The sequence below is a fragment of the Chiloscyllium punctatum genome, chromosome 18 (genome assembly GCF_047496795.1).
Source record: "Chiloscyllium punctatum isolate Juve2018m chromosome 18, sChiPun1.3, whole genome shotgun sequence".
NCBI classification, from domain to species: domain Eukaryota; kingdom Metazoa; phylum Chordata; class Chondrichthyes; order Orectolobiformes; family Hemiscylliidae; genus Chiloscyllium; species Chiloscyllium punctatum.
In genome coordinates, this window is record NC_092756.1 from 101,249,191 (window position 1) to 101,261,448 (window position 12,258).

At 39.9% G+C, this 12,258-nt stretch overlaps 1 protein-coding gene across 7 annotated transcripts in view; it reads right to left on the reverse strand.

Annotated features, from left to right (window-relative positions):
• Positions 1-375: 375 nt before the first annotated feature.
• Positions 376-12,258, reverse strand: part of LOC140489438 (transcriptional enhancer factor TEF-1-like) — an 87,478-nt gene continuing 75,595 nt past the window's right edge. For 5 of the 7 annotated variants that reach the window (XM_072588997.1, XM_072588995.1, XM_072588994.1 and 2 more), the window contains 7 exons: positions 11,707-11,771; positions 5,844-5,908; positions 5,128-5,249; positions 2,970-3,143; positions 2,494-2,634; positions 1,732-1,884; positions 376-1,007 (listed from right to left, as the gene is read on the reverse strand). In XM_072588997.1, coding sequence (XP_072445098.1) covers positions 894-1,007; positions 1,732-1,884; positions 2,494-2,634; positions 2,970-3,143; positions 5,128-5,249; positions 5,844-5,908; positions 11,707-11,771 — 834 coding nt within the window. In that variant the 3' untranslated portion in view covers positions 376-893. The remainder of the gene's footprint in view (positions 1,008-1,731; positions 1,885-2,493; positions 2,635-2,969; positions 3,144-5,127; positions 5,250-5,843; positions 5,909-11,706; positions 11,772-12,258) is intronic. The other 2 variants (XM_072588999.1, XM_072588998.1) reach the window with 2 other exon arrangements.

Genomic DNA, 12,258 nt, shown 5'->3' on the forward strand with positions numbered 1-12,258 from the left:
GAGTAATGGAGTAAACCTCTTGTTCTGGTTTAAACAATCACTGTGTCTAGGCTGACTATGATGGCGATAGCTATCTGCCAGGCACAGATAAGGGGAGAAACATTACTCCCAGAAATAATAGAGCCCTGGACAGAGCCCCACCAGCCAACTACCGACCTCACCCCCAAATTCCAACCAACCCTTCCTCGCCAGAGTACCCAAAGTACTGACAATATTCTGCCGATGTTACAGTATTTCAACTGTGTATTATTGAGATAAAATGTGTTACTGCATCATTAGGACATTGAAGCAATTGCAATCTGTTGTTTTCGGTAGGAGGGTGGTTGGTTGCAGCAAGATGACACTGATCCAAATAAATAATTTATTTACTGTTCCCACACCGGTATGCAAGTACAGAGAGGTCAGAACACACACACTTTTGCCAAGACACAGGGTGAATGACTGTTTAATCTTCCAATCTGGTAGGGTCTCTTCCAATTTTATCCAAAGTTTGTTTGAACTAGGTGATAATTATTTCTAATCAACAACCAAGATAAAAGGAATCATTTGCTAACAGCAAACGTCAAATCACTTAATACACCTTAAAGGTGGAAGACAAATACAATGCTGCCGGGGCTTCTCCATCGGTCCAATCAAATTAAGATTACGATTTGGTTAAAGCCAAACATGTCCTTATTTTCACTGGGCAACCTTCGAGAAAAGCTTGATGTGGCTGTTGTCATTGTAAACCGGATCACTAGAGTGGTTTAGTATTGTACAGAAAACCAGCCTCAGAGGTTGGGTTTGTGGTGGGTGAAATCGCAGAACGGCATATGGGAAAAAGATAGCACCTCAAACCGATCCAGATTCTCCTCCTCGATGTTTAGGTACAAAACTGAGAGCATGGCTTTAGTCTAATCTTTCACAAGTTTATAGATGTGATGCTGAGCTCCATGTTCACTAGTTGAAACTTCAAAGACGTATGCAACACACAAGAGGAGTTCTTGTGTGTCTCTGTTGGTTACCACCTGGAAAAGATTGAAAAATGTAAAAGTAGTCATTCAAATGGAAACTGAACAGTGAGGCAGAGACAATGAGAACCAGAACATTAGGCTATGAAGGAAGACAGAGGGAGAAACTGAACAAGTCTGAGATATGGCATGCTGTACAGATGTAAAAAGAAGCTAAAGCTAAAAAATAAAATCCGAATCCAGGGGTTGAATAGGGAAATAAAGTAAATGGTTGTTTTGTGAGAATACTGTGTGCAGTTTTGGACATTGTGTTTTGTAAAGGTTACTAGAATTATGGAAATCATGTGATACAGATTCAGTGGGGAAAACACTAATGATAAGAACTTATATTATAATTAGCAACAACAATATCTGCAGAATGGTGAAATTCCCCAAGACACTATTTCATCCCATACAGCTGTGGGAGCTGCTTAAGTTTAAAGTTAATTGGATATTCACATTTTGGAGAATAATGAGAGTCTTAAAGAACTAGGGCAATACATACTGGCCAATGATGGACATACATACTTAGGTCTGAAATAAAAAGTTCAGACAGAGGACTCAATTATGGTATATATCATTGCAAATGGCTATGGAAGCTAATCAATTCACCATGCTCAAGGATGGAATAACCATTAATAGATGAAAAATTCTGAAAACAAAAGTAGGTAGCTGTGTGGATGGATCCAGCGAGAGACTGACAGTGATGAATTAAATGTCTCCTTTATGTAAATTGTTGTACCTGTAAAATGGTGAAATTCTCCAAGACACTATTCATCATGTATTTCTCTGGCAGCTGCTTAAGTTTGTGTATAAAGTTAATCAAATATTCACACATTGGAGAACGATGAATTCGGTACAGAAAGCGGCCATTTTCAAACCGGGCATATTCTGTCTGTGGAAGGAAAAAGAACATTAATTCACAAGGAACTGGAACACTGAAAAGCTGGAAACCAATGTGCTCTTGCTTTGCCATCAAACAATAGCAAGATTTACCACCTTATTTGGAGGAAACAGAAATAACAAAACTGCAATAAAATGTTAGGAAAGCTTTCCCTCTCATCTGTATGACAGAGAATGAAACCTTTGGATATGCGATTGAAACTCCAATTTGGTTTTCCTTCTATAGAGCCATAGTACAGAAGGTCCTGCACCCTGTGCTCCACACCTGTGACACAGATGGGTCCTGGGAGGTACTCACTTGGGCACACCAAGGAGCTACCCCAAAAGATAAACGAGAGGCAGGTCAGCATTCACACAATAGATAAAGGGCATTAACTGTGCAAGAACCCCATGGAGGGTTACAACATTTAAAGGCACCGGGATTGGTATTGAGGAATACGGGTCGAATATAGCCAAACAGGCCTAGTTTAATTCGGAAAACCTGGTCAAAGTGGACGATTTGGACCAAAGGGTCTGTTTTCCTGCTGTGTGATTCTGACTAAATGCAGAAAACTTAAACTTCTAGCCTACAAGTTGTCAAATCTTAAAAAAGTGAACTTACTTCAACTTTTTCTACAACTTGTTTTCCAAAAGAGCAGACCTTAGAGGAACAGGTAATGGTCATGTTCTCAGCACTTTCATACTGGCTGGTGACTCCATAGAACATACCTGCTTCATCTTGAGTATGAATGCTAAGATCAGCCTACAAAAAAAAAACACCAAGAATTTGGTCAGCTGCAAATTAAAACTAAACACTTTGCCTTCTTTGTTTTGATTTAGCATGAAAGTTTTTCAGTTGTATCTTATCCCTCTGGCCGGAGCTGTGTCTGATCGCCGATGGAGACGAGACTTGTCATGCCAATCTTTCACACTATGAAGTCGGAGAAAGCCATCCAAATGCCAAATCAAATGCCTCTGCAAAGTTCAGCTTTTGTGACATTGTGTTGACTTTGAGGAAAGTGTGTGTCATGCAAGGAGATGACGCTGCTTTTTTAAAAAAAAAATAACAAACCGAGCTCCTCAATCATTTATACTGACCCAGAATTTTACGAGGAAAAAGGTGTTTGGTGTTCCTTTCTCAAACAACTCCTTCAATCCCCCTTTCTTCTCTGGAAATTTATCATAGATTTGGCGAATGTCAACTGATTCAAGTAGAGCTTCATTATAGGAAGGACTTGACTGACCGATGTGGACAAAGAGATGTTTATTGTACTGCAAAAGGAAGATCAGAAAACACACAAGTTTGAATACTCCACATGATAAATTTCAGTTAAAAATGGAGGACACAACTAGCTATTAAACGATTTTAAATCAACCAATGATTCTACACCAGGTCAGAAGAAGGGAGACTGAGATCTTCAGAGACAGGGCAGAATCTAGTATATTATTCTTGGAATACCCAATCCAAGATCAGAAATAATTGAAAAGGTTTAGCAGGTCGAGCAGCATTGGTGATGAGAGAAACAGAGTTAACATTTCAAAAACATAACCTGTTTCTCTCCATAAACGTTGCTTGACCTCCTGAATATTTTCCAATTTTTTAAGCACCTGCAGAATTTGATTTTATATTAATTCAAAAGCAGCACAGACAGGTTCTAAGATCAGGCTACATGCCTAAATATGTTTGTAAAAGGTGGGTGACAGTGACAGAGGATTAAAATAAGTGAAGAAGCCTGGAACTAATATCAGGAATGGTTACAATTCTATTTAAAAGTTACTCAGACATAAGTATTGCATACATGCCCAAGCATACATGAGTGATGTGGAACCATAAATTTAAAGATAAAGGGTATAAAGACAAAGTTGACTAAAGTGGACTGGGAAAATCAGTTAAATGGTAAGATGGTGGAGATGCAGTAGCAGACATTCAAGGAGATATTTCATATTTCTCAAAATTATAATACAGTGGAGAAGAAAAACTCTACCAGACGATGCACTATCCATGACTGACTAAAGAGGTTAATACTGGAACCAAACTGGAAGAACATGTTGAACAATACTTTGAGAATTAGTCACCATGACTTGGGAGGTGCCAGTACTGGACTGGGGTGGACACAGTTAAAAATCACACAAGACCAGGTTATAGGTTTATTTGGAAGCACTAGCTTTCAGAGTCCCGCTCCTCCACCTGATGGAAGAACAGTGCAGAAAGCTAGTGCTTCCAAATAAACCTGTTGGACTATAACCTGGTGTTGTGCGATTTTTAACTTTAAGAATTAGTGGTAGCCCAGAGATTGGAAAAATGTTTGAAATTCTGGAGGAGAGAAAACTAGCAAAAAAAAAGGACAGTAAATTCTCCTAGAATTTTATAAACAAGGAGGGAACAGCTAAAGTGAGCATTATTCCCTTAGAATAGGAAATTGAGAAATTAACTTGGGAAACAAGAGAAAGACAGAATCTTTGAATGAGTATTTTGTATCTATCTTCAGATATTGTTTTGTCTTCCGTAGAAGACAAACTATCCCAAGAATAGGTGAAAAGTAAGAGGCGAAAGTTAAAATCTTCAAACAGTCATCATTAGAGAAAAGCTTAAAAAAACAGAAACAATTTAAGGCTGAGTGTCCCATGGGCCTAGGGTCAGAAATGAGTGGGGCAGCAGAGGTAGTGACTGCATTAGTTGTATTCTTTCAAAACTCCTTAAATTCTGGAAAGGTCTTAGCAGATTGGAAAACCACAATATAATATCTATAAGGATGGAGGGAGATCAAAGGAAACTATAAGCCAGTTCATCTAATATCTGTTGTTGAGGAAATGCTCAAATTCATTAAGGAAGTAGGACACTTAGAAAATCTTAATAGAAAATCATGGAGATTCAACAGTTTTGTGAAAAGGAAATCATAGGTGACTAATTTATTGGAGTGGTTTATGAATGTAGCAAGCAGGGATGTCACATACTTGGACATTTAAAAGACATTCAACAAAAATGCTACATTAAAAAATTACTCCAGAAGACAACAGCTCATGTTATTGGTGGGAGGAGATGTGTTAGTATGGATAGAGATGGCAATGGCAAACTCTACAGGTCATCAGCAGCAATGGAGAAGGAGAAAGATGCATTAATAACAGCAGAGTGAAGCACATATTGCAAATATAGCAACACTAATATCTTTAAACATTTCCAAAAGTCTTTGCCTAGGCCAGATTTTCAACCATCTCTCACCCAACATTACAAGATGACTAACAAATGTGCACTTACAGTATCTGGATCCCTTTGCTGCTCCATGAAAGCAGAGAATTCCACAAGCCTGATCTTTGTAGATCCAATGCAGTGACCCTGCCAAGCTGCTGGTGAAAGACCAACACAAGTATTGTCATATTCTGCAAGGGAGAAAAACAATTCTAAATCTATTAATCCAGGTTTTCCGTGGCTCTGGCATCAGTGTCTAGTAGGTTTTACTCTTTCAGCAAATTATATAATTTAATTTAGTAACCAGCCAGTCTGCCTGTGTTAGTCAGGAATTACTGACCTTCTCTCAGGTTGAAAGCAATTACAATAATGCAGAGAAAGTGAGGTCTGCAGATGCTGGAGATCAGAGTTGAGTTGAGTGTGGGGCTGGAAAAATACAGCAGATCAGGCAGCATCTAAAGAGCAGGAGAATCAACATTTTGAGATGAAGGGCTTATGATCAAAATGTCGATTCTCCTGCGGCTCTGACACGGCCTGACCAACTGTGCTTTTCCAACACCACACTCTCAAATTAAAAATAATGCACTGAGTTAGCTGATCTGAGTCAATTGCAGTAGAGATCTGACAATTTGCTTTAGTCAGTCAATCAGTCAAACATTGAGGAAAATGTTAGTGCACAATAGGATCAATGAGTAACAGCACCATTAACCCAATACTGCATAGCAAGAAAAGTCACAAAGCAGCACCAAATTAAGACTGTATAACACCAGGGTAACCTTTCTTACCCAAGAGTGGGGAATGGTTTACATTTGGTTGAACAGCAAATGGTTGTTGGATGAAAGGTTTCACACTGCAAAATAAGGATACAGGTTTAATTCGTAAACAATGACAACAAAGTCCCTGAACCCAGCACTGCTTCCTGTGGAAACAATCAGTCCGTCAGTCACACCCAACATACATAGGTCTCATACCATGGATTACGTCATAAAACAAAAAGGACGTTCTTTGATATAACGTTTATTTGGAACTTGAAGACACTGCAGTTAACATTCTTCCTGTCAGTCTGCCAACAGAGGACGCAGAGCAACCACGAAAGGGAGTTAGGATTCTGGTCAATGTCACCTGATAGTTTCTGATTCATGGTATGTTCTAAGTGGAAAGCAAAACAAATACACCTACATCCCAATGTGAGTCAGTGCTTTGAGTTTCAGTCGTTCGATATACAATCTGTGTGCTTTATTTATTTAAAGAAGATGCACAAAGGATTGGGAGACAGAGAGCATTAGAGGAAGAAAGATTAAGGTGTTATGTGGGGTCAGAGTGACCTGGAATACAACAAGGTTTAAGTTAATGTTACATACGTGCACTGTAAACGCAAGTGCAGAATTCAAGACTGACAAGGAACAAATAACTGTATGGGAATAGCGTGTCACAACAATAATGCAGACTTGGTTCAAAAAGGACGGGACTGGGTGCTAAATGTTTCTGAACACACAATGTTCAGGAAAAGTAAGGGGAATAATCAATACTGCCATCCCCATGTTTCTTTAAATAACCTATTATGTTGTTGGAGAAGATATCCTGGAGAGTTAAGGGTGAATCTATTGTACCTTAACTAACCAAATAAGAGGTACCTGTACACTACATGTGGAGGCTACGAGCCAGCAAATACTGGGAAATACAGCTAAGTAAACTTACAGGAAAATTCACGGGCCATTAAGAAATGAAACAGTAGTGGTAATGAGCCATGCAAAGGTCAGGACAAAACTTTCAGAAGTATGCTCTGTACAGTTTTCTTGAACAGTAGATTTCTGACCGGATGAGGGGGGAGGCTAGCAATTGTTCTGGTCCTTGGGAAATGAGGTGACAGAAGTGTCAGTAGGAAATATAGCTATTTTTGATTAGCTATAGAAAATTATAAGTAGTGGTCGGTCACAAAAATATTGAATTAGAAGACATCAATTTCACTGGGATGAGAACATATCTGTCCGTGATAATTTGGAATGGAAAAAAAAATTGATAAACAAAAATGCAATAAATCAATGATGTTTTTTAAAAAGGGAATATAACTTAAATGCAGTTGAGGGGAGGATACATTCCAAGGAGGGGAAAATAGTAGGGCACCTAAAGCTCATGTTCCCCGATAATGAAACAGAAAATAAAGGAGCACATGATAAAAATAAAACAACATGCTGAGAAAACTGAGGCAGCATTCATGGAGAGAGGAAACAGAATCAACAATGAGTCCAATAAGTTTCTTCTTCAGAACGAAGTCATATCTTTAGAGTTACATCAGACTTGGAACATTAATTTTGTTTTTCCCTCTCTAAAGACTGCCAGATCTGCTGAGTTTCTCTAGCACTTTGCCTTTTTTTTCAGATTTCCAACATCTGCAGTACTTGGCTTTTATTTTAGCTTGGAATAAAGGTCAGGTTGACATTACGTGAGAAAGTTCAGAGGAGAGGTGGAAAAAATATAGGCAAAGCCAGAACAAAGGTTCAAACATGGCGTGCCATTGGGATCAATGCAGCAATTATTTACAATTTACATACATCACTTGTTTGAAGGGACCAAATGTGTGATTATTAATTTTATGTCATCTGTAAATTTAAGAAAATTAAATTGTGTGGAAGACAGAGTTCAACTGTGCAATTTAGATAAATTAAATATGTGGGGAAAAATTGGCAGGTGGAATCTCATGTGAGAAAATCTAAGCACTTCTGCAAGAAAAATAGAAAAACAGAATATTACTTAAACAGAGGGGGATCTGGATGGCTTTATACATAAAAAGCTAGGATGCTGGCATGGCAAGCGTAGCTAATGAAATGTTGTTTATTGTGAGAAGAAGGAAATGCAAAACTAAAGAGGGTTTGCTACAATTAATTTAAGGCGTTGGTGAGACTACATCTGGAGTACTATGTACCATTTTGTCTAACTTGAGAAAGGAGCTATAATATCAGTAGATTTAGGTCCACCAACTCAAAACCTATTGTCTGTGAGGTACTGTGGACCATGAGCAGAAGAGTTGTATTCACTCACAATCTGTCACCTTGTGGTTCACCATATCCCTCACTCCACCATTACCAGCAAGCTGGAGAATCAACCTTAGTTCAATTAAGGTTTCAGGATAGCATGCCAGCAGCAGCATACCTATAAATGAGGATTTGGAGGAGCCAATGTTGGACGGAGGTGGACAAAAGTTAAAAATCACAGCACCAGGCTATAGGCCAACAGGTTTATTTGGAAGCACTAGCTTTCAGAGCACTACTCCTTCATCATATGGTTATGGAGTATAAGATTATAAGACACAGAATTTATAGCAAAAGTTTACACTGTGATGCAACTTAAATGATATATTGAAAAAGACCTGGATTGTTTGTTAAGTCTCTCATCTTTTCAAATGACCATGTTGGTTTCAGTTCTTTCCTATGTAAATCCCAGAACTTTTCTAAAAGTTATATTCTCAAGTGAACTTTAACAATAGGTGCCATGTTGGCTCAGATAATGCATTGAAGGTGTGAGGTGCTCTGTGAGAGGCTGGCTGTGCCCCAATGTTTAGACTGATTCTATTTCTAAAAAATGGACTTACAGAATCTTACATGCATTCATGCAGTTTTTGAACAAAATAAAATGTAATTCTGCAAGTACAAATTCACCCAACAAATTTATATGGATTCTGTGTGGTGGTGGGAGGTGCGGGTGTGAGTGTCTGTGAAAGTGTGTGAGTGTGTGTATGTGTTGAGTGTAAAGGGGTATAAGTCTATGAAGGGTGTGTGTGAGCGTATGACAGAGAGCCTGCAGGAGTGCGAGTGTGTTAATGTCCCTGACCACTGAAGTGCTCCCAACTGGGAAGGAACACCCCTCAGCCTCGGATCATCGGGTGACCATCCTCCAAGGAGGACTTTGGGACAAGCAATAACAGAAGGTGGCCCAGCAAGTTCAGAACCCATGAGGACCTCAACCAGGACCTTGTGTTCATGTCACACTACAGGTAACCCCACTACACTATATACAGACACAGACACAGACACACACACACACACACACACACACACACACAGACACACACACACTTATGTACTCCCACACAGACCCTCTCTCATACACACATACACCCACCCCGCCCACCCCCTCAGGCTTGTACTCCATCACACCCACGCACTTTACCAAGCTTTCATACACGCAAACACTCATGTGCACTCACACATATGTATTCACATAAGTCTACGAGATTAATTTGCATTTGTAGAACTATATTTGCAGATACATTCTATTTTGTTCAAATAAAATGCACAACCTGCAGGCAGTCAATCCATGCAATATTTTGTAAATTCCTACTTTGGAAATAGAACCAGTCTGACTCAAAATGGGGATACAGACAGACTCTAACCTCACACCTTTAATGCATTGTCTGAGTTGAGATGTCACTTTTTGTTATAAAACCTTAAGTTATCTTGAGAAAGTGACTGAAAAGAACTTCTGAGATTTATTATTAATGGACCAAAACATTCTAAAAGATGAAATGCTTAACAACGATCCAGGTTTGTTCAATATATCATTTCAGTTGCATGACACAGTAATCTTTTGCTATAAATTCTGTGTCCTATACTCCACAACCATCTGATGAAGGAGCAGCACTCCGAAAGCTAATGCTTCCAAATAAACCCATCGGACTATCACCTGGTGTTGTGATTTTTAACTTTGTCCACCCCCGTCCAATACCAGCTCCTTCACATCATTTCTGAAGTGAAAACAGAGGGATTTTCACAGAGTTACTCAAAATTATAAGATGTCTTAGCAGGGTAGCTAGACAGATGTTGGTGGAAGGGTCAAAAACTACAAGATGCTGATTTAATGACACTGGTAAAAGAACCAGTAGTGACATTGAGGCAAATGTTTCTTCATGTAGGGAGTGATTAGGATCCAGAATACACAGGCTGCAGATGGATTCAATTGTTACTTTGAAAAATGAATTCAATGAGTAGAGAGAGAGAGAGAGAGAGAGAGATAGAGAGAATGAACATTTTCAGGACTATGGAGAAAGGACAGGGCAGTGTGACTAGCTGAAGTACTCTTGTAGAGAGCTGGCACATTGTTGATAGGCTCCATCTGCAGTGGAACCACTTGTATGGTGCTGTGCAATCTGCAGATGATGATGTATAATTTACTGCAAGTAACCTGATGAGAGGTTGAACCATATGAGGTTATCCTTAGTCTGGGCTGGCTTCAGTTAGTAGAGAGTTTATTTTGGTCTCTGATGAATCAGGCTGGATCCCTGCTTCTGATCATCAGTCAGTAACTCCTGCTAGAAAATACAGTCACAAATACTGCTGGGGACTTGAGTGCAAATATGAAACAAGTGGTAAGAATAAATGGACCATTTCTACACAGTGTGGGTACCACAAGGATCAATGCTTGGACCAGCTATTCACAATATATGTTAATGATTTAGATAAGGGAACTAAACGTAATATCTCCAAATGTGTAGAGGACACAACGTTGGGTGGGAGTGAACTGTGAGGAGGATGCAGAAATGCTTCAGTGTGATTTACATAAGTTGAGTGAGTGCATGGCAGATGAAGCATAAATGTGAATGACGTTATCCATTTTGGTAGCAAAACCAACAAGGTAGATGATCTGAATTGCTACAGTTTGGGAAAGTGGTAAATGCAATAAGACCTGTACCAGTTGGTGAAAGCAAGCATGAAAGTGCAGCAGGTGATGATGGCTGTAAAAGCTATCATGGCCTTCACAGGAAGAGGAGGAGAGTACAGAAGCAGGAATACCATTCTGCAGTCGTACAGGGCCTTGGTAAGGCCACACCTGGAGTATTGCATGAAGTTTTGGTCACCTTATCTGAGAAAGGATGTCCTGGCCATGGAGGGAATGATTCCTGGAATGGCCAATGAAGAAAGATTGGATTGTTCAGGACCATATTCACTAGCGTTTCGAAGAATTTGGGGGTAACCAGGGTAAGTGCAGGATGTTCCCAATGACTAAAAAGTGTCCAGAACCAGTGGTCAGATCCTAAGGATTGGCCATTTAGGATTGAGTAAAGGAGAAATATCTTCACCCAGAGAGGATTTCTCTGCGACAGTAAGTGGTTGAAGACAAAACATTGAATATATTCAAATAAGAGATATAGTTCTTAGGGCTAAAGGGATCAAAGGGTATGGGGTGAAAATGGGAACAGGGGACTGAGTTGGATAAGTAACCATAATCATATTGAATGGCGGGGCAGGTGTGAAGGGCCCAATGGCTCACTGCTATTTTTTATGTTTCTAAATACTTCACTTTTGAACAGTCTGCCCAAGATGGTTGCAGAATACGATAAGGCAAGGTATCAGGTGACATTTAGAAACTGCAAAATACCATGAAAGTCAGCATGTACAAAGGATGCAAAAAGAAAAAGGTGTGCGATAATCAAGAAAGAGCAGATCCATCAAAACCTAGACTGGGGGAAATCCTTCCATTCAAAAAGAGACCTATGCAGTAAATGAATTTCATTTTATATCCAGTGTAAGAGTTTTGGTAAACTGTCAAGTTTTGAATTGGAGTTTATAAAAATAACATGAAACTCCAGTTGTCGAGTGTAATTGTGATTGTGACCCCTCCCAATACACTCTTGCTGCCTAGAGCTGTACCTACTCTTGTGAGGAGCCTGCTTCCCCCGAAGTTACAGCACCTGGCCAACACTGAAAGAACTCAGGAGTCTGTGGAGAAAGAACAAACATATAAAGACATAAATAGAAGAAGGAGAAAGTGAGGACTGCAGATGCTGGAGATCAGAGCTGAAAATGTGTTGCTGGAAAAGCGCAGCAGGTCAGGCAACATCCAAGGAGCAGGAGAATCGACATTTCGGGCATGAGCCCTTCTTCAGGAATGAGGAAAGTGTGTCCAGCAGGCTAAGATAAAAGGTAGGGAGGAGGGACTTGGGGGAGGGGAGTTGGAAAGGAGGTTAAGCTGAGGGTGGAAGGAGGTTAAGGTGAGGGTGATAGGCCAGAGTGGGGGTAGGGGCGGAGAGGTCAGGAAGAAGATTGCAGGTTAGGAAGGCGGTGCTGAGTTCGAGGGATTTGACTGAGACAAGGTGGGGGGAGGGGAAATGAGGAAACTGGAGAAATCAGAGTTCATCCCTTGTGGTTGGAGGGTTCCCAGGCAGAAGATGAGGTGCTCTTCCTCCAACCGTCATGTTGCTATGGT